Source organism: Mastigoproctus giganteus, chromosome 6 (genome assembly GCF_048544385.1).
Source record: "Mastigoproctus giganteus isolate SK-2022 chromosome 6, ASM4854438v1, whole genome shotgun sequence".
Taxonomy (NCBI): Eukaryota; Metazoa; Arthropoda; class Arachnida; order Uropygi; family Thelyphonidae; genus Mastigoproctus; species Mastigoproctus giganteus.
In genome coordinates this window covers 165,131,139-165,158,588 of record NC_143580.1, presented here as the reverse complement: position 1 = coordinate 165,158,588, position 27,450 = coordinate 165,131,139, and the positions used below count along the sequence as shown (strand labels likewise).

Sequence of the window (27,450 nt, the reverse complement as noted above, 5' to 3'; positions counted from 1 at the left end):
CTACAACCAAAAAACTGTCAGAAGCAAAAACAACTAATAAGAATGCATAATGGAAAGAATTCTTCAGTGGAATTGTAGAGGCTTTTAATGCAAAAGATGACTTGCATGATCTCGTAAACCACTATGAACCAGCATGTATATCCCTACAAGAAACCTATATAAATCCACAAGTTGTCCTACCATTAAAAATTATACCATGTTCAGAAGAGATAGGAGTATTGACTCGCTGGCCTGTGGAGGCGTGGCGGTTCTTGTTAGAAATAATATTCCATCTAAACCTGTTGCTCTTCAGACTCCTTTTGAGGTAGTGGCAATGCGCGCGGAAATTGGCATGACTATTACAATAGCATCTATATATATTCTCCCAAATTCCTCAATCTCCTCAGAAAATCTAGAAAATCTAATAGACCAGCTACCACCTCCTTTCTATTTGCTCGGAGACTTCAATGCTCATCATTCGCTGTGGGGATCTCCAACAATCGACAAATAGAAAATCTTCTCGATGTGTGTCAACTTACCCTTTTGAATACTGGTGAGCCTACCTATATACATTTTCTACAGGATCCATGAGTGCAATAGACCTTTCAATCTGCTCTCCCTCCATATGTATTAATACGGAGTGGTCTGTTCTTGAAAATCCACTAAATAGTGATCATCTACCAATTCTCTGCAAGCTGCAAACACATGTAAACTCCCCTTTGCCGGGTCGCTCCAAATAGAAATTTCGTAGGGCACACTGGAATGAATATGCTTCAAATGTTCAGTTAGATGATGAAATAATTCAACTTCAGCCTATAGATTATGTCACACAACATATAACTAATCAAACATTACAAGCTGCCAACTCTACAATACCAAAGTCCTTGCCTGGGAAACGCAAACACAATAATTACTGGTGGAATTTGGATTGTACATATGCTAAACAGGAAAAAAATAGGGCTTGGAATTTGTTCCGCAAATTCCCCACAACCAGTAACCTAATTAGTTTTAAAAGAATGAAAGCTAAGTTCCCCCAAATAAGAAGGAAAGCAAAAAGAGAAGCATGGATTAGCTTTTCCTCTAGTATAAACAAGGACACAGATATCAGACTCGTATGGAAGAAAATACAAACAATTGATGGCAAATATGTCCAGTCCCCGGCTTCAATATTAAACTGGAATGGAAAGGAGTTGTCCTCTCCGGCAGAAATTGCAAATGCCTTAGCCGAATCATTTGCCAGCATATCAGGCGTATCCACCTACAACCCAATCTTTCAGAAAATTAAAAAATCATCAGAGCAGCATAAGATCAATTTCTCCACTAGAGTTTCACACCCGTACAACCAGCCATTTACATTAACAGAACTTTTAGGGGCGCTCAATAAAACTTCCAGTGGTGCTGCTGGTCCAGATGGGATCTACTATGTCATGATAAGCCAACTAAACAACAGAACAAAAAGGGCATTGTTAAAATATTACAATCGAATATTTCTAGAAAATACTTACCCAAACTCCTGGCATCACTCAATTATACTAGCCTTTCCAAAGCCAGGAAAGGATCGCAGCTTTCCACATAATTCCAGGCCGATTTCACTGACCAGCTGCTTAGGCAAAGTCCTGGAAAAAATGGTTCACAGGCGGCTAACATGGTTCCTGGAAACTAACAACTTGCTAAATAGCAATCAGTATGGGTTTCGAAAGAACCGGTCCACATTAGATGTAATGATAAAAGCAGAAGCAAACATCCGAAATGCCTTCATAAGGGGACAACATCTGGTCATGATCAATCTTGATATTGAGAAAGCCTTTGATAACACCTGGCGATACGATGTACTTCAAGATCTTCATTCTTTTGGCTTGAGAGGTCATTTACCCCACTTTATACAAAACTTCCTATGCCATAGAACATTTCAGGTCAGATACATGAACAATTTATCCAAATCATTTGAACAAGAGGAGGGTGTTCCTCAGGGGTCCATTCTTAGTCAGACGTTATTTTCAATAAGAATTACAAACATGACACAGGATTTACCTAATACAGTAGAATCGTATATGTTCGCTGATGACCTTGTTGTTTCTTGTCAATCCCAAACCATGAACACCATTGAAAGACAACTTCAAATTTCCATCGCTCAAATTGAATCATGGGCATTGCGGAATGGCTATTCCCTATCAGAAAAGAAATCTAGTGCAATTCATTTTTGTAAAAAATGCAAACTTCACCCGGATCCAGAAATATTTTTAAAAAACAACCTGATTCCTGTCATTAACAATTTCCGTCTGTTGGGGTTATATTTAGATAACAAACTTAATTTTGCTTCCCATATTGCTTTCCTTCGAACTACATGTCTTAAAAAACTGAACATCCTGAGAGCAGTCTCTGCTAAGTCCTTAGGTGCTGACAGAAGCTCTCTCCTTCATCTGTATAGAGCTTTAATAAGATCACGCTTAGATTATGGATCACCTGTCTATGACTCCTCTAGGAAAAGTTCACTATTACGTCTGAACACCATACAGCATAGTGCTCTTAGGATAGCTGTGGGAGCCTTCAGAACATCTCCGGTCCACAGCCTGTATATTGAGGCAAATGAACTCCCTTTGCATGTCTGGAGAAAATCCTTATTGTGTAATTATGCAGCAAAAATTAAAAGCATTCCATCCCACCCCAGCTGGCAGTACCTGTTTGATCCCCAATATGCTGAATTATATCACAATAAGTCTAATGAAAACCGCCCCGCAGGGATTCGGCTGCAAGAACTCATGATCAGTTGGGATATTAAATTTCACAACATATTCCATGACCTTGCTACTCCTGAAACTCCCTGGACTGAATTCTCACCTCTCTGCAACAATTTCTTTTTAAGATGGGGAAAATCCTCTCTGGCAAATATAAACTATCAACAGCTCCATAAAACTCATTCGTTGGAAAACTCAGATAAAGTACCTATTTATACTGATGGCTCCAAAACAGATGCAGCCGTTGATGCTGCAGCAGTTTCTTCCGCCTTCTCAGTTGCTGCGTCTCTTCCTGTGGAATGCACTATCTATACTGCAGAATTATTTGCAATTAAACTAGCTCTAGATAGAATACACAACAGCTGTATAAAGCAATCTCTGATATACACAGACTCCTTAAGCGCAATCACTGCCATTCAAACTACCCTGTCGCCCTCTCATCCGATTCTTAAAGAGATATGGTCCAAGTTATTTTACTGTCAAAAAGCCAACCAGAAGGTTACCTTCTGCTGGATACCTGGTCATGTAGGCATTCCAGATAATGAACAAGCGGACGCCGCGGACACCCTGACTCAAGCACTTCCAGGCAACAAACAGTGCCCTACACCGACTACAAATCCATCATTGAAACATCATGTAGGAAGCAATGGTCTGACCTCTGGAAAGCTCAAATAAATAATAAACTTCTGCAGATAAAAAAAAAGAGCCAAAACTGTGGACATCTAGTATCAGGAAAAGCAGGTGACAAGAAGTAATTCTAGCAAGGCTCTGCATCGGACATTCACATCCAACTCATCTGTATTTGCTTATGGGAGAGAACCCTCCTCAGTGTTTGTTGTGCCAGTCGCAGTTGACAATAAATCATATTCTCATTGAATGTCCCCAACTTTCAACTACCAGAAAATCAAGCTTTACCTCTCTATCCCATTTGAAGGAACCAATAACCTTATTGCAGATTCTTGGCAATGACGCAAATTTTGAGGAATTGTTTACTTATTTGAAACAGATAAATCACTATAATAGCCTATGATCACAATAACATGAGAAATTTGTGATAAGCAAATATCGAACAGGCACAATATGGCCCAAGAGGCCCTTGTGCCAGAAAGCCCAAATACAACAACAACAACCATCCACTGCTTCCTGTGGTCTTTCATTAAAACAATATCAGAAAAATTCTAAACAATCTCGATGCTAAGGAGGCTCCTGATGGTATTCCCAACTTGTTGGTCTTAGCTGCCAATGCACCATAAAAAATCAAATCAAAATCCCAACTTGTTCTTGGAATCTGTATTGCCTCTTAACCCCTTTTTTTTTTATTCCACTGGTGTATTTTCTTCTGCTTGGAAATTTGTTTGTATCCAGCCACTTCCTAAAAAGGGGTAACAAATCCCTCCCACCCAATTGCTGTCCCATTTCTATTTTTAAAGTAATAGAGAAATCCATTGCATTAACTGTCAACCCCTAAATTCTCTAGAAATCTTCCATCTCATCAGTGATCACCAATATGGATTCTTTCATTGTCAATCCACTGGTGATATACGGCTTATGTTGTCCATCTATGAACACATTCATTGGATGTTTGATGAAACTGAAGCAGTTGCTGTTGACATTTAGAAAGCCTTTGAAATGCCAAGAGCAACAAACTTTTATTCTTTCTCATTTATCTCTTCAACTTCCATTTTCTGTAACAACATTCCCTCATATGTATTTCCCAGAAATTATAATCTACAGATATTCAAGCCTACTGCCAACAAGTATCTTTTCAGTACTGTAGTTTCTAATAGTACTGTAGGTTCTAATACCTTTTTGTGTTTGCAGTTTCATTAAAACGAAAAATTGTTAAATTACTTATTGTAATATATTGAAGTTAATTCAGTCATTTTTTTTGTGTGCAAGTTCCACTTTGAATACTTTGTACAAAGATATAATTACACAGACCATTGGCTATATAATATGATGAGCTCATGACGTACTCATGTACACCAGGAATTCATCACTTATTGTTTGTGGCAAATATTCTAAGGTCAATCTAGCAACTAATGCTAGATCAACTGATCACTCTTTTCTTTGTTCCCAGTGTAAGAAGTGTGCCACTCTTAAAAATTGGATTTCAGTCACTGAAAGAAATTTGAAATTCAGACACTGAAGGAACAGTGTTGAGCTGTAGGCACCAACAAAACTGGGAATTGTCAGACACTGAACCATCTAATTACCTGTGATTTGGGGCTCAGAACAGAATAGTCAAGTGCATACTACTGTGATTCAGATGGATTTAATTTTATTGTGAAATTTTATTGTTAGAGAACCAGATAACTGCTTGGAACAACAATTGATAATGTAACCAACAGAGATTGTCACTTTTTAAGGGAGGTGGTGTTAAAGAGAGCATTATTCATGTGGGGAGTATTGATATTAAGTGCACATGAACTACTGATTTGTTAGAAGCTTATAGGAAGACTACATAAACAAAATTCTACAAGTTTGAATTAGTGTGTGCATGCACGCATGCAGTTCTGCCCAGATACAATATGGAAGACTATATTCTGAAAGCCTTTTGTGTTAACTCAAGATGTCAAGGGCTCTACAAGCTTTTGAGGAAAAGTTGTTATCAGCATGGTCTGCACTTCCTAGAAGAAACCTGTTTTGTAGAGAAGGAATACCTTTGAACATGGGCGGTGCAAGAGTCTTTGCCAGTATCATTAACAAGGCAGTGCCCAAAATGAAGCAAAAATAGTGATGGGTAACCTGACAGATGCTGAACTTTCTCTTAATTTCTGGAAAATGTGTTGGATATTTTGAATTCTGTTTAAAAAGTGCCAATATTTCATCTCTTCTTAATGGCCTGTAATACTTATTGTATGTACTTTTTTTAAGTTTTAATAAAAAATAAAAAAATTTCAAAATATGCTGGCTTTTTCACCCTTTATTTTTGAAAAGAACAAAAAAATATGAATTCTGCTGAAACTTGCAAAAAATGTTTTAGACATAATTCTCTTCCATTTTCTAGTTTAAAAGACTGTCAAGTATATGAAATTCAAATGTGTGCATCCGCATATATTTCTGCATATTATATATATTGGATTATTAGTTAGTTCTGTTTATTTCAGAACCTATTCCAAATTGGCGTGCTTCATAGTGTGCAAAATTCAAAACTACTTATCTTGCTTTCTTCAGCATAATGACCGCCTGGAGAGAATATTGGGTTTCGTTTAATCATTTTTTCTCTGTGCTGTGAAAATGATATTAAATCTTTTAAAACATTTAGGATAAGAATGTAGAATAAGATTTTTATTGAACTAGTGGGCAATGAATAACCTGAAACTTTTAAACAACCACAGCATAGTCACACATCTGATATCACACTTCTCTTCAAGCATAAGTCCAAATAGTTGCAAATATGGTAGCAGGAAACTTAATAAGTTCCTACTCACAATTTATGTATGAAAACCATGAAAAAAATCACTTCAGAAACTATTGTGGTGAAAGTATGACTATATTTAGGAAGATAGAAAAAATTTCAGATTTTTAGTTAATTAACAGTTGAAGCAAAAACATTTTTCGAGGATCATTTGTCAGGTTACCTGCCATGACTGCCAGGTTAAGGGTTAAAGGAAACTGTTATTTGTGTTAGGAGAATTCATTTAAACCTCCTGCTTAAATCTGTTTCATTGGATTGAAGTTCTATCCACAGCATTTGTTATTTTTTTCTGAAGAATTCATTTTGTTTATTACTTTTAACAAAAACAATAGACTATGTATAAGTATAGTGTGAAAGCATTGCTTTATAGTCCAAAAACAATAGTAGAACTACTGTGCATACACACGAATGTTTTTTAAAAGAAATTTGTGAATCTCTGCTTATTTTTGATAACAGGTTGGCAGGGTGCACTATTCTACCTTACAGATGTAGGCTAGCACACCTGATAGGGTAATAGCATTGTTTTCCATAATGTGCAACATTTCATTGTATTTTGTGGTTTTATGCCAATTAACAATGTCTTTCAGTAAGATAAGAGAGAAATATGAAGTAAAATCTCTGAGGATATGTATTCAGAATTTTACATATATTATAAAATCTGGAAAAGGCAACATTGTTTTCCTTGTTTACCATATGTAGATGCGATTTCTCAATGCCAGTGTTTGGAAATGTGATATAATCAGACATTTGCAAACAAATAAGCATAAGGACAGTGTTGAATGCATAGAAAGAAATGCAAAAAATAGAGTAGCATTTCATAGTGCCAATGTTTGCATCTGTTGTCATAAAACATAATTTTCCTCTGAGTTGTGCTAATCATGCAAATGAATTGTTCAGAAATATGTGTCCTGATAGTGAAATAGCAGTAAAATATGGTTGCAGAAGAATTTAACAAAAACAACAGGAATTGTTAAATAAATTGTATGGATAGAGAGAGTGGAGGGGTGTAGATGGCTCTGAAAATGGGACATTTTCTATTGCTACAGATAGATGGCATTAATCAAAGTGATTCCAAGTTATGTTCTATTGTGTTCACTTTTTGTAATTAAAAAAAAAATCATCAAATTGAAAGCAGCTTGTGCTCAGTGCCAACATTGGAAGATGTCTCTGCAGGGTACAATGTTGGACATCTTATTTAACCGTGTGGGATTTGTTCTAGAAAACTGTCTGACACTTATTCTTGATAGTGCACCTATTATAGTAGTCCTAAAAACTGGAGTAGCAAAGACATTAGAAGAGGTTGAACACTTGCTGGTAGTAAACTGTTTTTGTCATCTTATTAATTTGTATGCTGAAAAGGGAGCTGTGTGCCTTCCCATGAAAGTAGGTGAATAGTTAATTAATATTTACTACTATCTAGAAAGAAGTGTTAAAATCAAAGATTGAATTGAACAATTTCAATGACGCATGCCACTGAAGTAAGATTTTGATGCTTTTACAGAATATTCTGTAATTCAGTGGATTCCAATGGTTGGAATGTGTAGTTTTCCATTGGATTATGTGATATTTTACACTGTTTTGTGTTAAGCTAGTCTCTTCAGGGACCATATTTTTTACCTTTTGTTCTAAATTATTCTTGGCTTTTACCTATTCTTTTGGATCCCTAATTTTATTTGTATTTCACAGTCACAACACTTCTGTCTTCCTACTATATATTTTGTAATTTTTATTACTATTAGTATTAGTAATGACCCTATGATACAAGGAAGCCTAAGGGTTATTCTACAAAAGCCAAAAAAAACACAGTAAAATAAATAAGAAAAAGAAAAGGAAATAGACAACCTATGCATTTTCTTCTCCTGTAGGTGACTATCCAGCTGACCTTTGAATTTCCTCGAACTGTCAGCCTCAGCCACCCATGTAGGTAACATTCCAGTAATTTATAAGTTGCTGGCTAAAATAAAACTTCGTGAAATCCAGCCTAAACATCTCCCCCCGCCACCCATAACTTGAATTTATTGCCCCTAGTTTTAAAATCACCCATAATAAGACATTCATGCTTACTTGCCCATTTTTGCACGTAGAGGCTCTCTTCACAATCTTCTCAATCACTTGGCCTGTAGATTACTCCCACTCTCATTATACCTTTGCTTCCAACTATCTCACACCATACAGATTCTATATTAGTATGCAAAACATCTGAATCTGGGAAAGCTTTCGTTGCACTCAGGCTGCTTTTGAAAAGAAGTATGACCCCATCACCCCTTCTATTTGCCTATCCTTTCTAAATACATTGTACGTACCATATGAAACTCATCATCCCGTATTTCCGGGTGGCACCAGATTTCCGTAAGTCCTATTATGTCAGCATTACTTGTCCTAACCAGCAATTTGAATTCAGTCATTTCAGTGACAACACTTATTGACATTACTGTATTGTGACTTGGTGTTCTTGTATAGTTAATTACCCTGACACACCACCGTGAAGTTTAAGCTTGCTTCCCTGGCTTTAGCTACCTGCTCATTTGAAACGTTTCTGCCTTAGAACATCTTGCTAATATGATCTGTTGCAGTAACATACAAGAACTCTTGAGGTATATGTAACCATTATTTTGACAAGTATCATCAGAGAAATGCATATCTGTATTACCCTTGTCTCCCCAAACTAGCAGTTTCCCTGAACCTTAAGGTATCCTCAATAACACGGCAAAAACCCTTATACCACTTTTTTTTAAATGTGTTTCGTCTACAAAACAGACTCCTACCTACAAGTGCAGAGCAAGCTGATTAAAATTTCTCCCCAAAAGCCTTGCAGAGTCTTTCAAGTCTAGAGTTAATCTACAAGGCTTTCAGCTTAATCCCTCCTATTGCACCTGGGTAGAATTGCAGACACATAGATATTCTGACCTAACTCTATGCATTTCTTCAGCATGGTCCTATATTTGTCTAACAAGTCATCAGATTATGTGTTCGTAATATAATTAGTCCCCACATGAATAATAATATTTTCTTTACCCCCCCTTAAAATATCGATAGTCTGTTGGTGACATCATTAATTGTTGCCCACCTGCAGACATACCCTGGTTCTAATCCACCTATCCTTATTACAAAAAATGTTTCCTGTTTCCCTGACAGTGGAGTCACCTAATAGAACTAAGTCCTTTTTAACCAGAGCAGTTTGCACTCGGTTACTCTGTTCTAGGGACCTGAATCGGATGTGCAGCACTTGGTAGGTTACTAGTGTCTGTTGAGTTCCTGACAAGCTCCCAGTTACATTTTTCTCAAGGACAAGCACCCATTTTTTTTTTTTTTTCAGTGACTTAAATTCTTCTAGCAATGCACTAAATTTTAACTTTAGTTCGGTACACTCCATACAACAGTGACAAAGGAAAAAATAATTTCTGTTTCTACTGTTTGGAATTTCTGTTCTTTTGGCAAGTAGTTTTCTGTAGAATTATGTGATATTTCATACTATTTTATGTTAAATAGTCTCTTCGGTAGTTTTATTTTTTACCCTTTTGTTTGTGCATTGTTCTTGGCTTTTGCCTTTTTTTTTTTTTTAATTATTTCTCTCTATGACTTTTTTTTTTTTTTTTTTAAGTGATATATTCCAGCAAAATTAGTGTCTGCAACTTTGCAGTGCTATCTTGTTATGGTTTCCACATTTGTTCACATAATTTTCATGTAGCTTATATGTTTTGCGCTTGCACTTTTTTTTATTTTTTATAATTTATATTTGCAGCTTTTATATTTTAAATATACAGTAATACCCCGACTTACGCTACCCCGACTTACGCGAACTCGGAGTTACGCGGTTCTTGATTTTTTCGTTTGGCAACGCTGCCACCCACTATCTTCAAGGTCGTTTTTCGTATGTTATCGATATACGGTGCGACGGCGGAGAATGAGAGCGAAAGATGAACAAAATTCAACTTTGCTGCTTTTATGTTTTTTTATATCAGTGAAGGGGAAACACATTTCACCATAATAACGTAAAAACCAACACAATTCCAGCTATCGGTATAATCGCAAATGCAATTAGATCGAGTTTACTACCAGTTTATAACAGATTTCACTAGCAGAAACGCAACTGGATTTTTATTGTTTTATGGTAGTAACCCCTAGAAATGTGAGGTGTTAATAGTGTATCTCTGCCTTTATGGTGTTGTTTATTCAGTTGCTACATGCGCGCAGCTTTGTTTATGCGTATCAAGCGTGCCTCCTCGTTTTGTAATTGTGCTTTATTCCCTAAAAATGAGTAAAATTCTTAATTAAAAGGTGTGAAAAGGAAGCGTCCTGGTGAAGACACTGCAGATTCAGAGAGAAAAATAAAAGCAATTATCGATAAACAGAGGCGGACTGGTCAAAAATTCTTACCCGGGAAAATTTATAGTGGCCTCATACTATGGTTTATGGCCAAAATCACACTGGCCCACCGGGGTTTCCCCGGTAAGGCTTATGGCCAGTCCGCCTCTGTCGATAGAGAAAAAATATGAAATTGTGAAACGCTTTGAGTGAAATGAAAGACCATGTGATATTGCATGTGCTACAGGCCTAAATGAGGCGAAAAGCACATGACAATTGCAAACTTGACAGGTTGAAAATTGAAAAGGGCTCAATTGTAAAGGGCTTAAAAATTTTAGAAAACATAGACTCCAACGAAGAACGCGTTATAGCTACAAAGCAAGGAATAAAAAAATTATTAGCTTGCTACGAAGAAATTCTGCGTGAAAAAAAGAACGCGCTGTGTCGTCAGACGAATTTGTTAGATTTTATGAAGCCATCGACATCGAAATAACTTTTTTACGTAAGTCATTTGTTTTTTTAATACATATTTTGTATTAATATGTATAAAGAACTGCAATTTTATTAATATTTTTCTTCTAAACTAGTGTTTTTGTTAGTCCTTGGTCCCAATTAAGCAAAATTTATATGTATTTATATGCAAAGTTGTACCCCGACTTACGCGATTTTCGTCGGACCCACCTATCGCGTAACTTCGGGGTATTACTGTACTTATAAGCAGCTTTTCACTTTGGTTGTTGCCCATCATAACCTTGTCCTATAAAAATTATTTTGTTTGTTTATAGTTTGTATAGATTTACTTGGCGTTTTGAGCTCTAGTATTCACGTGTGTTTATATTGGATTTCATTTTCAGTTTTTGCTTCTTTATGCCTATGTTATGGTGAGTTCTAGGTTTGTTTAATATTATAGCATCTTTCCTTTTATGGTGTTTTGGCAGCATAATTGTTGCAGCCATTCAATGCAATTGCTGCTGTTGTGTATGTGATATTTCACAATTTAGACCATTGGCTCACTTGGATGGTTGTGGTTCTGATCTCTTTGTATCTGGCAAAATTTGTATTTTGCCAGATATAAAAATTTTAATTTTTAGCCATGATGAGTGATATTATTTTTATTCCACATTATTAATTTAATTACATTGCCATTTCTGTTTCTACTGTTCGGAATTTCTGTTCTTTTGGCAAGTAGTTTTCTGTAGAAAACTACTTGCCAAAAGTAGTTTTGATACTACTACTACTTTTTTTTAAAATTAATATATATATATATATATATATATTAATTTTCATGTAGCTTATGTGTTCTGCGCTTGCACATGTTTTTTTTTTTTTTATAATTTGTATTTGCAGATTTTATTCACACTCTCACACAAAGAGCCTAATTTTGGTATATTTATTTATTTCAGACTATAATTGAAATTATATCAGAAGTTGAAAGCATTGATTCAGAACCAAATACTGGAAGGTATATATGCATTTATTTTTTTTACCCCTAAATATATTTCATCATGATGTTTTCATTTTTTATATAAAATTCTCACTTGTGTTTAATTGTCTCTTTTAGTTTAGCAGACCAAATATTACAATTGGATTTTCCAAGCTGGCTTCTTTTATTTCAAGAAGTGTTTGAAAACTTAAAGAAACTTTTAAAACGAATTCATGTAAGTAAGTTTAATTTCATCTCATTCTCATTTTGCTATCTAACACTATATCATTATATAGATTGCATTTAGATCAGTAAGAAATTTGCTAAAATGTTTGCAAAGCAGCTGTTTCTCATATTCAGAAATTATAGCAATTGCTAACTTGATATACCGTATTTCCCCATGTATAAGACGCACCTTTTTTCGAAAAATTTGGGGTCTAAAAACTGGGTGCGTCTTATATAGTGGTTGTAGATTTTTTTTTACTTGCATTTCCTGCTTTTTTGCGCTCATTGTTTCGCACTTGTTCCCGGTATATTAGGTTACGTTTTGCCACGTTCTGGCCAGAAATGGCTCAGAAAAGATTTTCGTACAGTGCTGAATTCAAGTTATGAGGAGTTGTATGAATTTTATGATGAATAAAACTTGAGTTCAATAACTTTATGTAATACATTTTTTTTTTTTTTTCAAGTTTCGGGCCCCAAAATTAAGGTGCGTCTTATACATGGGGAAATACGGTAAGTCTAAAATGTGCCCGAGGGCTGAAGTAGTAGTAGTGGCGGCAAATGATGCAAGAAAGCAAGCTTATATAGCATACTTATGCAGTTTTGTTATTTAACAACTGCTAAATTTTCTTGCTTTAGTTTTTAAATTCTGTGGATTGTTTATGTAAGCAGTATCATTAGAAAACTGCTTAAGAAGTACTCACAGGTTTAGATCTGAAAAGTCAGAGGCCAGAAATATCCATACTCAAAATGTGCAGAAAATTAGTTAAATAAAAAATTCAGTTGTGAAAATACTGACAACATCCAGCAATGTGTTTGCTATCTGTAGTCAGGTTCCATCCAGTTTAAAAAAATGTTTGGTCAAAATTGACACTTACACTTTGGTAGATATAGGATACATTGTTCTTCAAGGAGGTGCAGATAACTATTCATAGTTATCTGCACCTAGATAACTGTCAACAGTCAGTTGGTCAACAATATCACGAACTGAAAGAGCACATCATATTGTATATTTCTGAGAGGTTTAAATCAGTCTGCATCATTTCATTTGAGTTTTCTGTGGGCCATGCAGTTGAGGCATCATCTATAAGCCATACATTTCGCAGGATTATTTAAAATTTAATAATTTGGTTATAGAAGTGGCCTCTTCTGCTTTATCACTGCCAGTAGAAGATTGCTGGATTTGAATGCTGTACAGAAAGTGTCATATCTCTTTTGTACAATCCTATACATTGACAATTCTCCAAATTCAAGTTATGAAGTTCTGCAGATTTTTCAGACAGAGCTGGACTGCATGTATAGCAACAGAGGCATCTTCTTCAGGAACATGGCTGAAAGGGAAGCAAGAGTTAAAAGGATTAAGGATTTAATTATGTAAGTTGTTATGATATAGTTCACATGGTGTGGTGGGGCAATATTTTTAAATAGTTGCCTTGAGCACAGAAATATCTCATCCTAGTTCTGTTTTCAGGCACCTTTCAGTGGTGCATAATGAACTTAAGCAATATTTTTTGCCATTGTGACATCTTTTTTAAATATGTTACCACTGGGAGCAGCACATTCTTCCAAGAATGCTTAGTTCAGAGACATCAAACACACACTGATATATGTGGTAAATACATACAAGTTGTATACAAAAGATATACAAATAAAGTGGGGCTTTTTTATAATACTTTATACAGCAAATAGTGAAGAGAGTAATGCTATGATAAAAAATGTTTGTTGGAATGAGAGTAGCTCTGTGTAGATGAAGTTTTTACGGCTCTAGCTAACAGAGAAGTTTTTCTTAAATTTTTGCCATTTTATTGACTTAATTGGAATATTAATTTATTTTCTAGAAGTAGCTTTATATTCCTTTATACTCAGTATAAGGGAAGTAGCTTTATACTCAGTATATTTTGAATTTAGATAGAGAATTTGTAGGTTATTACTTAGGTATCTTATTATCTTACTTAGTATCAATTAAACATGTACCGTTAAAAATTTACTGCCATTGTAGTTTATTAGATCAATACAGAAAGCGTAAAATATATCTTGAACTTGATAGCATAAGGTATAATGGAAAACTAGATAGCGTAATATTATTACTGTATTAGGAATCTGTTAGCTTAGTATAGTATTGTAAATTAATCAATTAAATTTATAAATCTTATTAATTTTTATTGCTAATTTAAATGGAAATCATGAGCAGCAAAGCAATATGCACAAAGTAGCGGAAGTGCTGTGGTTTGGGAGAGAACCGAAGAGGTTGATTCTCCTACAAATCAGTCTTAAAAAATGTGCAAAATGTGACATGTTTGCAGATCTTTCTGGAACAGGACATGATCTAGCCATAGAGGAGTCTGTTTATGATAGGTGCAGAGAATGTGAAGAAATTAGTTGCCAATTCGGCATTCTGATGGGCATCTATGAGAGTTTGAAGAGTCAGATAGATGCCCTCGAAGGAATTAAAATGCAGGGCACATCAGGCTGTCAACTGCCCAACTCAATGCCAGAGCTCACTCTTGTGTACCAGGCAACACAGTGCCCATCTTCAGGGCAGAATGCGCTGGCCCCACAGAAGCTAGTTATCGTTGGGGACTCGATTGTCATTGAAACGGGAAATATATTGTACAAAAAGGATAGGTGGACTAGGAACAGGGTATGTCTGCAAGGGGCAAAAGTTGACGTTGTAGAGCAGATATATTTTAAGGGCACAAAAGGTGATATTGTTGTACACTTTGGCACTAATGACTTTAAGAGTAAGAGATCTGCAGGTTTACTTAACAAGTACAGGTAAATGCTAGAAAAAAGTTGCGAGTTACGATTAAATTTGAAAATGTTTACAATCCTGCCCAGATACGATAAAAGGAATATATGATGAGAGCCTTGTCGATGAGTTTGGCCCTGGACACATTGTGCAAGGCTCATGGGATAGAAATTTTTTTCAGTGTGGTCTGTGCTTGTTAACAGGAGAGATTGCTTCTACATGGATGGGATACACTTAAATAGAAAGAATGCAAGAATATTTGCTGTTGCTATCGAGGCAATGTTAGGTGGGTCAGAAAACTGCTAGCTTGGTGGGGGGGAATTTGCAGACTAATAGATTAAAACAGTAGCCACAGGCAGAGGTGGAAGTGATTCTTGCACTGCTTCTATTGGAATAAGAACAGGTGTATATACACCAATGCACCAGTTGCATGTACACCAATGCTAGGAGTATAGTAAATAAATTTGATGAATTTGAATTGTTGGTCAAGACATCAAATGTGGATATTGTTGGGATATCAGAGACATAGTGTCACACAGACATAAGCAGTGCAGAACTGGAATTTGGGGAGTACAATGTGTACAGAAAGGATAGACAGGATAGAAAGTGAGAAGGGGTTATGTTGTTAGTGAAGAAACACAAAATCTAAGGAAGTGCATCCAATTGTTGTTGGTGGACAATACAATGTTGGGTCTATTTGGTGTGACATAAGCACTGGGAAAGCAAAAATGAGGGTAGGAGTTTGTTATAGACCTAATGATTCTAATCAGTACAATGAACACTTATACAGAGAAATATAGAGTGGGCCAGTAAATGAGATCGTCTTATAATGGGGGATATTAACTTCCCAGATATTGACTGGAACTTGTGGATTGGTTACTCGCACACTAGCAAAGCTTTTGTGGATTTATTGGAGGATTGTTTTCTACAGCAGCATGTTAAAGAGGCAACCAGAGGGAGGAACACTCTTGATCTGATTATCAGCAGTGATTATTCATACATTAAAAATTTACAGATAAAGGAACCACTAGGTGGCAGTGATCATAGTGTACTGGGTAAAGGGAAGTGTTTATGCTTTCGTAAAGGTGACTACAGTGGGCTCAGAGATTTTTTAAATTCTATACAGTGGGATCAACTGATGATGTTACCAACGGCAAATTCTAAATGGGAAGTAATTTTGGAAGCTACTAGGCTTTTTGTTCCATCTAAGAAAAACTGTTCTAAGTTTAGTCCCAAACGGATGTCTGATGAACTAAGGAGACTCCTGGCAGAGAAGAAAAATGCATGGGATGCATATAAATTATCAGGTGACACAGAAGCCTACGGTAGATATAAGCTATAATCAAGTCACAAATGAGGTTGGTGCCTCTGTAGCCGTGTGATTAGGAGCAGCAGTGCATAGCACACGCTTCTTGATCAGACCGGGGTTCGAGCCCGTGACCACCAAATACGGAGGATGCGGAAAGGTCAGGAAATGACCACCACATATCCCTGGAGCAATATGGCCTTAGTTGCTAATGCTCCTAAAAACCAAACAACAACAACAATGGAGGTTAGGCAAGTGAAGGTAGAGTATGAGAAATCTTTGGCAAAGGATGCAAAGAAAAACAGCAAAGATTTCTTTAGTTATATAAATTCTAAAAGGAAGGGATGAATCAGATTGATCCATTTGATATCAATGGTTTTACTGTAGATGATCATTCTCAGATAGCTGCCAAACTAAATAGGTATTTTTCATCTACATTCACACATGAGGAGTTGTTCAAGGAGCAGAAGTCCAGATGTTTATCAAACTCTAACAAGGATTTAAATGATTACAGACACACAAGTTACAGACCTGGTCGTTTGACTTCTGTTCCAGAGAAAACAATGGAGTCACTGGTTAAAGAAGCAGTGCAGGATCATCTAGACAAGACTGCAGTAATAACTCAGACACTGACCGGGCTAGCCGGGTGGGTAAAGTGCCTGCCTGGCAACCCAAAGGTCGCGGGTTCGAATCCCGCCTTGGGCTTGGATCAAAGTGCTGCAAAAACCTTGGGAGGTGCATTATGGCCACAGAAGCCAATGTGCCAACAACTACCAAAAAAAAAAAAAAATAATAATAAAAAATAAATCGGACACAGCTTGTGTTTGTTAAGGGGAAGTCTTGTCTGACCAATTTGATTGGTTTGTATGACATGGTCACAAAGGTACTCAATGCAAAAAATAATTTTGATATCATATACTTGGATTTCAGGAAAGCTTTTGATACTGTTGCACATGGCAGACTACTGTATAAATTGGGCAAGTTGCTATAATGGATAAAAAGGATGGTTGAGTGGGAGAAGACAGAGTGGTAATCAATGGACACTGCTCTTCGTGAATTAGTGTTATTAGTGGTATCTCCCAGGGTTCTGTGTTGGGCCTATCGTTGTTTTGTTTATTTATCAGTGATCTTGATGAAGGTATATCGAGCTTAATGTCAAAGTTTGCAGATGATATAAAGGTTGGCAGGGCATAAACTGAAATTGAGGAAAGACAGTTGTCCAATAAATGTGCAGAATTTGCCTTTAGCCAGCAGGTGGTTGATTGCTGGAATAAATCTCCATGTGTTGTTGTGGAAATTGATAGCTTAAATAAATTCAGTGAAAAAAATGGACAAACTTTTGGCGTAAATGAAGTGGTGAAATGAGAATTTTTTTTTTTTTGTTTTGGCCGATGCTGTATAAGCTTGCTTGTTATTGCATCATATGCTTCTACTAATGCCAACTGTTTCTTATATGTATTTTCTTTGCTGAATCCTGTAGTGTTATGACCTTTCTCAGAAAAGGTCATCTGTTTTGATGGCAGTTGAAGATTTTATGATTTTGTTACATTTCAATGCCTTGATTTTATTTATATGTACTTTCATAAGTGCATATCAGTATTGTGTTATTTAAGAGCTTCTTATAATCATGTAATGATTTATATTTTTTGTTTTATTATTATTATTTTGCAGTTTGCTGTGGCTACCAAATGAAGGTATAAGTTAAATCCAGACTCATTCTGCCATGTTTGTGGGTATTATATAAACACAGAAAAATTGAAATGTAACTTCATTGGTGGCACCAACCCCATTTTGAAATGCCTATGGACGATCAAGACAGGTAGTGGGTAGCTCATTTTTATTGTGCCAGTTGCAAGTCAACAATAGGGGAATAGTTATTGTGGTAGTTCTCAGTGTATAGCTTTTGTTATACTTCAAATATGGAGAAAGCCCACAAATCATGACGTCAGCTACTTTTGTGTGGTATGTCAAAGTGTGTGTATAGTATATCAGTGTTTGAAATGTGTAAAAGTTGTAGTGTATCCCAACATACCATCCTGTATTTCTCCAGTGACACACAATGAAGACCTGCCAATTTCCAGTCCATCTTTCAAAGAAGGATTCAAACTTGGATGATGAAGCTGATGGGGGGGGGGATTGAGATTATGCCTCACCCTGGTCAGCTATAAATATGTTTTTACACTGTTGCAGAGTCTCTGTGTATCATTTTGATTGGTCTTTATGAAGAAATTGGCATTAGTCAAAATTCGGAAGTGAGGAGTCTTTTCATTGACATTTCAAGTAAAACTTTACACACACACATAGATTCCTGGGCTAAGGTAAAGAAAGCCCACACGAGAAGCATGCAAAAGTTTGATGAAATTTACCGGTAAAAGTACTTTGCTGTAACGGCATTTGTATTGTTGCTCGCTCTGTAAACAGGTGGTGGGTTTATCGGTCTGGAGTAGAAGTTGAATCCCATGGGAGCTTGAAACCCTCCCGAAGTGGAGGGGGTAATCTGGCCTTTTTTTCTTTAGAATCACTAATTGAATCATGAACTGAGTCATATTGGAAGTTCTGGCGTCGTAAAAAATGTTCATAACGTAGTTTCACCATTAAACTTTTTTGAAGTTTGCCGTGCTTCTCGTGTGGGCTTCCTTTACCGTTGCCTTTTTTTTTTCTTAATAAACAATTTATCCACTATTCCACCAGTGATTCTAAAGAGAAAAGGTCAGGTTATACCCTCCACTTCAGGAGGGTTTCAATCTCCCATGGGATTCAATTTCTACTCTTGACCGATAGCACCCACTGTATGTATACTGAGCGAGCAACAATACAAATGCCGTTACGTCAAAGTACTTTTACTGGTAAATTTATTGAACTTTTGCGTGCCTTCGACAGGAAAAAAATCTTTACCTTCGACATTCCTGTTTTGCTTCTTCATATTAAAGAAGACTATAGAAATGCATTCTTCTTTAGTATGAAGAAGACTACAGTAATATGAAGCATGTGTTAGAGAAGATCTAGTATGAGCAGTATAAATGGGATGTCTGTGTTGGCTTTCATGATGCTGGAGTTCCTTTGTTTTCTCTGCCTATGGGACATCAGGGCAGTAGAGTGCACTACAGAGAAGATAATGGTCTGCAAGAATTGAGATGTAGCCTAGTGTATCCATTGTAGTAAACAATCCATGTTCTAAGAAACAAAGTTCACCATTGAACCTCATATAGGACTGGTTAAACAATTTGTTAAAGCATTAGTTCCTGAAGGTGACACCTTGAAGCACATAATTTGTTTCCAAATTGTTTAATGCAAAAGTGAAAGGTAGCATATTTATTGGTCCACAAGGTACTCAGATGTTGGCACCAAAAGAACTGGATGACAGAATTCCTGATAGAGAAATTTCTGGAAGTTCTTTCAGACAGTAGTGAGATGGTTTCTTGGTAATGTTAAGAGTAATTGCAAATAACTAGTTTACAAGTTAATTGAAAATTTGAAAAACAAAGGGGGAAAAAAAATTGAAAATGTCACGCAAGCTCCATTACTTGCAGTTTCACCTGTATTTTTGCAGATCAGATTTAAATTTTTTTAATTTTTCCCAATTTCTTAAAATTTGCAAAAATGTTAAGAGCATTGGGAGATTCCACCAAGACATTACAGTCACTGAAAAAAAAGTACCAAGGGATGACACTATGATGGGTTCAGGATGTTTGCACTTAACCACAAAGATGTTCACATGGGCATTTTTAGGAAATTTTTTTTATTAACCCAGGGAGAGTTTCTACTTTTTAATTTGTGTGTTTTTTTTAGATTAATACTCAATTCTGTTGGTATCGCATGACAATTCTCACAAGTGCTTCTCTAAAATTTTTCTTTTAATTAAAAAAAATATACTGTCCTGTCAAAACATTATGACTACCTACCTACCTAAAAGTATCTCCCCCTCTTTCCACTAATACTACCACACATCAAGGCATGAACTCTACAAAGACTCAATGTTGCAGGAGGTATCTGTACCACATCACCAGGATTGTCTCCCATAGAACTGGAATAGATCATGGTGGAGGATCCAAATGGTGGGTTGATCCACGGAATCTCAGAGATATTATGCACGCACGCACGCACACGCGCACACACACACACACACACACACACACACACACACACACACACAGGCAGGCAGGCAGTTCTCTCTTTACGAGTTCCCTGGTTTACGTGTTTTATTTTTCTTCAAAGTATCAATTATCAACAAAATTGAAAATACAAACATTCATTGAAAAAATACGGCATTTCAAACCACACGCGTAGCTATACAATACAGTGTACCCAGCTTTACGACATTAACCATTCCAGAGACACCATCGTATCGTGAAAATATTGTAATGTGAAACTCAATAACACATTGTTTTTTGGTAATTCATTCCAAACCTCAGAAGTTGAAATTTTCGCTATATAACTCTCTAAAAGGTCGTTTTTATAGTGCAAATTGTATCAGTTACCAGTTCAATTCACTAAAATGCACTACACTTTCATCGTTATCATATGTTCTGTTATAGAACCAATTTTGAATGGCTTTGTGACATTTTTCTAAAGCACATTTCTGAAGGTCACGGCCATAAAACAAAAACAATTTGCACTTTCCGGTTTATTGGGCTTTTTTTGTTACTGCAAGCAATTATAAATGGGTACTAAACTTGATGTTATTGCATTTGCAAAAATACCGATAGCTGGAATTGTGTAGTTTTTTGCATTATTATAGTGAAATGTGTTTCCCCTTTACTGAAATCTTCAATCATATAAAAAAGATAAATAAATTTTCAGAATCTTCTCTTCATTCGTTTTTTTTTTAAAGCTTTGTAAACTTGCTACTCTGCGCAAATCATGTTAGTTGCAATTTGTGCATTCCGTTAAAAACTGCTTATATTCATAAAGAAAAGAGAAGATTATCTTGGAAACAAATGCCTCTTGATGCATTTCTGAAGAAGACGACTCCTTGTGCAACAACCAACAAGGGCCCGAGCCAATAATAAGTGATCAACGAATGTGCATTTAGTCGATGACGAAGAATAAACATTCTTTAAAATTTGTAAATCATAAATAATTTTTTGATTATTATAATTTGCTTGGTTTTACAGACTACATTTTAATTTCTTTGGATAAATCAATCTTTGTTTAAACATAAACTAATTAGTTAACTAATTTAATTGTTGAGAATGTAACCCGTATTTTTAACATTGTCTATGGGATTTAATTCCTGCTTTACGAGTGCACACTAGGAACGAATTAACTCGTAAAGTCGAGAACTACCTGTATATACACTTGACCCTATTTTTAAGCCTATGTTCTATTTTTATTAAATTTTAAGTTGTGACAATGCTGCAATTATGCAGCATTAATGCTGTTGTAGGATTAAACAATTAAACATTACATGCACACTCATATATTAGGTCAAAATCCCAATTGATTTTTGTTTTGCAAGTGGTAGTGAAAATTTTTATTATTTTGGGCGTGAGGCATTACCGGTAATTAAGGCCTAACTAACTGGCTAGCCATCATTGTTCTAGCAGTTGTTGATTCACCTATAGTTCTATGTTAAAATTAACACGAACTCAAGTTAAGAAATATATAAATGTAAAGTTTGGAAAGATTAGAGGTTTAAAGTTAGAGGATAAAGGGAATTATTAAAGATTAAGTCAAAAAAAAATTAGGAAAGTAGCTAGGAAGAATTAGGAAGGTAACATTCTTTCACCATGGCCGTTTCCCTGCTACTTCCTCAGTGGCTTTGAGCAGTATTCGTTTAGTATGGCTTAGATAGCCATACTAAAAGAATGTCTCATGCATACCCGTTTCTGTAGTCTCAATAACAGACAAATAAAATTTTTGATTGTTAATTTATTTTAGTTTTTTAAATTTTTTGTATTATAATTATCTGCAAACTGGGATTGGGTCCCAAAGCCCAACGGGCATGCATCAGAGTAAATATAAAAAGTATATAGGTATTTATATAGCGTTGAGATTGGTATGGGGTTGAATGTACCAATCCCAACTCTTTATAAATGGCAACAAAAGCAAATATGCTACACCTCGCCTTCAGCTTAAAATTCTTATAAAGTCCAAACCACCAAAAGGTTAAAATCACCGATGGGGGGGGGGGTATGTAAATATGTATATAGTTATCCCACTAGGCATACACGGGCTGTTATGCTGTAGAAAGGTTATACCCGTCCTTGTCCAGTGGATAACATTACCAATTTGATTTATCAAAAAAAAAAAGTGTAATCTTAAAATGTATTAACCTAAACATCTATATAGGTATTCACCATAATTCCTAACCATTGATTACAAATTTGACACAGGTCACATAATTACAAACAAACAAATTAACCCATCCCTTAAGCATATATAATTAATAATGACAGACCAACCAACAAATCAGACCAGATGGCACCCTGGCCTCTTATAAAGCGACTTCTGGGCAGATTGCATATGCTTTCTCATACCAACCACCAGCTATAATGTTTGCAGGTAAATACCTATATACTTTTTATATTTACTCTGATGCATACCCATTGGGCTTTTGGTCCCAATCCCAGTTTGCAGCTAATTATAATACAAAAAATTTAAAACTAAAATAAATTAACAATCAAAATTTTTATTTGCCTTATTACATTAGGACATCCATAACTAAACATGAATACTTACTAAGCAAAACTGTTATTGAGACTACAGAAACGGGGTATGCATGAGACTTTCTTTTAGTATGGCTATCTGTCTGATCAAAACCCCTAAGGAAGTAGCAGAGATGTGGCCATATGAAGAAACGTTACCTTCCTAATTCTTCCTAGCTACTTTCCTAATTTTTCTTGACTTAATCTGTAATAATTCCCTTTATTTCCTTTATCCTCGAATCTTTCCAAACTTTACATTTATATACTTCTTAACTTTAGTTCATGTTAATTGTTAACATAGAATTATAGGTGAATCAACAACTGCTAGAACAACGATGGCTAGCCAGTTAGTTAGGCCTTAATTACCGGTAATGCCTCCTGCCCAAAATAATAAAAATTTTCGCTACCACTCGCAAAACAAAAATCAATCGGGACTTTGACCTTATATATACAGGCAGCTTTCGCTTTACGAGTTTTCGTAAAGCAAAAACAAGTGAAAATTAATTGCAAAAAATGAATGTTAAACATTCATAAATATACAATTCATGTAATATACAATACAGTGTACCTCGCTTTACAATATTAATCAGTTCCAGAGACACCATCGTATCGTTAAAATACCATAATGTGAACCCAATAACACATTGTTTTTTGGTAATTCGTTTCAAGATCTCGGAAGTTGAAATTTTTGCTGTATAACTAAGTTATTTATCTCTCTAAAATGTAATTTTTAAGGTCACAAGCGTGACTTTAAGGCCATATAAAAGGTTGTGAGGGTGGTTTGTAAATTGTATTAGTTACAAATTCAAATCATTAAAATGCACTACACTTTCATCGTTATCATATGTTCTGTTATAAGAACCAATTTTGAATGGCTTTGTGACATTTTTCTAAAGCACATTTCTGGAGGTCACGACCATAAAACAAAAAAACAGTTTGCACATTCCGGTTTTTTCTGTTAGTGCCATCAATTATAAATGGGTAGTAAACTCGATGTTATTGCATATGTGAAAATACCGATAGCTGGAATTGTGTGGTTTCTTACATTATTATGGTGAAATGTGTTTTCCCTTTACTGAAATATTCAATCGTATAAAAAACATAAATAAATTTTCAGAATCTTCTCTTCATTCCTTTTTTGAAGCTTCATAAACTTGTTACTCCACGTGAAACATGTTAGTTGCAATTTGTGTGGCCCTTTAAAAAATGCTTATGCAAGCAATCATGAAATTTATAATTAAAAGAAGATTATTTTGGAAACAAACGCCTCTTGAAGCATTTTTGAAGAAGATTACTCCTTGTGCAACAAACCAACGAGTGCTGAGCCAATAATGAGTGATCGGCGAGTGTGCATTTAGTCAATAATGAAGAATAAACATTCTTTAACATTTGTAAGTCGTAAATAATTTCTCTATTATTATAATTTGCTTGATTTTACAGGCTATGTTTTCATTTCTTTGTATAAATCAATCATTGTTTAAACATAAACTAATGCTAACTAATTTCGTTGTTGAGAACGTATCCCCTATTTTTAACATTGTCTATGGAAATAAATTCCCGCTTTACGAGTATTCACTTTACGAGCATGTGCTAGGAACGAATTAACTCAAAGTCGAGAACTACCTGTGTGCATGTATGTATGTATGTGTGTATATATATATATATATAGATCTGATCATATATATATATATGTATGATCAATTTGCAGGAAGTTCAATGATGACAGAATTTAATACTGTCAACTGATTATTAAAAGTTTGCAAGTGCTTTGTTTTTCCTGATTATTGATTTGGAAAAGTGCTTTCTGCCTTATTATTATATTGCAGATATATCATTTATATTTGGAAAAGTAATAATTTTTTGCCTTAACAACTAATTGCAGGTGATACAGGCAGTGATGATTGATACAATAAATATTGCTGCAGGCAAAAGTCATGCTTCCAGAGTGCTAGGTACTTCAGTTTTAGTTTCTATGTAAGTGATACTTAAAATATCTTTATGTTATGTGCTGTTTTATACAGAAGCAGTCTGAAAAAATTCAGTAACCAAATTATGTTAATATAAACTTTATATAAACAGATAAATGTAATTTTCATCAAGCACTTTGTATTGTATTGTACTGTAGTGAATGTATTTGAGTTTCAGTGATTCAGTAACATGCTTTCCAGTGAAAGTTAAAAAGTAGCGCATCGAAAATTCAAACAAATTGAGACTAATTGGACTTCCGATTTCTTCAAAAAGGTTTTCAAACTTTTCAAAAATACTGTTCTGGAGACTTAAAACAAAAAAAAGTTTAGTAAGTTTAGAAATAAAAGCACTAAATTGTAATTAAGTATATTTATTCATAGGTAACAAAAAAAAAAACAAAAAGAAACTTTCAGCCACAATAACACATATATATAGGCCTTTAACAAAAGTAATTACTTATTTTTTGCTGCACCATTTTCGAACTTTGTTTTTTTTGCTGCCAGATCTCTCACTCTTTTCCACAAGAGTAGTTGAGTTGGAAAGCATTCAGTTTATTGATTGTTTGTCGATTGAGCATACAGTTTTTTTGTTTTGTCGATTTTCACATTATCATTTAATTTTGTTAATTGGTAAGGTTATAAAAGTGTAAATTTGTGCTTTATATCTTTAGTTTTATAGCTTCTGGATAATATTCTTCTGATTTTCGTTTATTAGAATTGCCATTTAATAAAATCAAAATTCAAGTTGCAAATGTGATAGCAATAACCAGTGCTTACTGTAATTATTTTATGGCACCAGCATAAAATATAAATAAATACTGGCTCATTTGGATTTTTGGTGCTCTACTGTGAATAAATAAATTGTTGTGTTTTTCAAAATCTGTATATATTTGAATTTTGTTGTCTGGTTGTATTGTATACCAAACCATTACGTTATCACTTTGATGAACTTTATATACAGGATGTGATAAAAAAAAAAAAAAATTCTGGGACCAAATTTGTTTAAAAATATCTTTTTTTTTTTTTTTTTATGAAAACCCCAAACATGAAAGGTATCAAAACCTATAGTACTTAGTACCGTGCATGGCTTGAAGGAGAAGTATGGGGGGGGAGGGGGATGCCGGAAACGTTGCTCTAGAGACTAAACATGGGTTTCAACATAGCCTCCAAGAAGCAAAGTGGTGCTATTTCACCGGTTGATGAAAGTCATCTACCACCTGCAAACATTGAATCAGAATTTTTTTTTTTGCATTTTGTTAAAGAAATTTGTCTCAGAGACCTGAAATGACTTTTGAGGTTTATGATATATATATATATATATATATATAAAAAACAACTTTTTTAATTGGCTAGCTATTTGAATGATGTAAATGCCTCAAAAATGGATGCAGTATCATTAAGGATGATGCAAGGTGTGGAATCTTTGCACATCAACAAATGTTGAATTACTCTTCCATGTTAGAAGCATTATTCTGGCTGATCATCAAATGAGAATAGAAGACATAGCATCTCATTCAGAATATCATATGGTAGTTTTCAAGTCATTATATTTGATATTTTAAATGTAGGGGTGGGGGGAAAAACAAAAAACCAGCAAATTAGATGGAAACAAGAGTTGAACTTTAAAAACACCATTTGAAATATGTGATTGTGTTCTAGGATTTTTTAAAGAATAGTGAAAGGGGATTAAATGTGGTGTTACTGTTATGTCTCATAGGAAAAACAAATTCTTCAGATGGAAGTTTGTCATCTGAAGTCTCTCTCTCTCAGGAACTAAAAAAAAAAAAAAAAAAAAAATTGGATTGATAGTTCTAAAGTTACTAGAATACCATGGCAGATATTATGCCAAAACTGTTTTAGAGAAGTAAAAATTAATATCGTAGTAATTACAAAAACTTTTCCCTCGGCTCCCTTTGCTGCTACCCAAGCTGTCAGTGGTACGGACTTGGGTAAAAATGCAGTTTGACAATTTTTTACATCTATGACTATATTGTTCTATAGAAGAATTACAATTATCGTACAAAAATTATCTGGACCTAGAAACTTATGTAAAATTGTCCATCAGGAGAAATGCCAACTTTGTTGAAAATCTGACCCTGAGATTTGTTGATTGTGATGACAAAAGCTAGGGAATTGTCTTCTCTTCAAAGTAAATGGCAAGTTAGTTTCACTTGGAGCTAAATCAATTGTTAGGATTTAAAAATCAGTTGGAAATTTTTTTGATTTTTTTACTCCCTCTATTTTACTGCTAAACAAACTTATTGTGAAAAGAATCAGGCAAAAAGCTTGTTTAGTCTTTGAGTTAAGTTCAAAGAGCACCTCGACAGGGAAAACGGAGGGAGATAAGCAAATTATTATCTAAATGCTACAATTATTTTATGACTCTAAAGGCAAAGTTGACTTTATGCAATAAGAGCTTACTGTTAATAAGACAATGTGCAAAGAAATCATTAAGCACTTGAGAGGTGCAATTCAAAGGAAGAGATCTGATTTGAGGTCAAATTAAAATTGTAAAGTACACCATGACAATTTAGTATTAGTACTATTATTGGCCATGTGATACAGGGAAGACCTAGACTTTTGCTACACCAGCAAAATAAAATAAATAATAATAAAATAAAAAATCCTTCTAATAAGTTTTGCTTCACTGGAAAAGTATAGCAGAATGTATAGTAATAGTGGCATGTGATGCAAGA

General features: G+C 35.0%; 1 protein-coding gene across 1 annotated transcript in view; it reads left to right on the top strand.

The window, feature by feature from the left end:
• Positions 1 to 27,450, top strand: part of scat (VPS54 subunit of GARP complex scat) — a 414,636-nt gene that overhangs the window by 231,049 nt on the left and 156,137 nt on the right. The window contains exons 11-13 of the mRNA XM_090376331.1: positions 11,844 to 11,902; positions 12,002 to 12,098; positions 24,670 to 24,761. Coding sequence (XP_090232457.1) covers positions 11,844 to 11,902; positions 12,002 to 12,098; positions 24,670 to 24,761 — 248 coding nt within the window. The remainder of the gene's footprint in view (positions 1 to 11,843; positions 11,903 to 12,001; positions 12,099 to 24,669; positions 24,762 to 27,450) is intronic.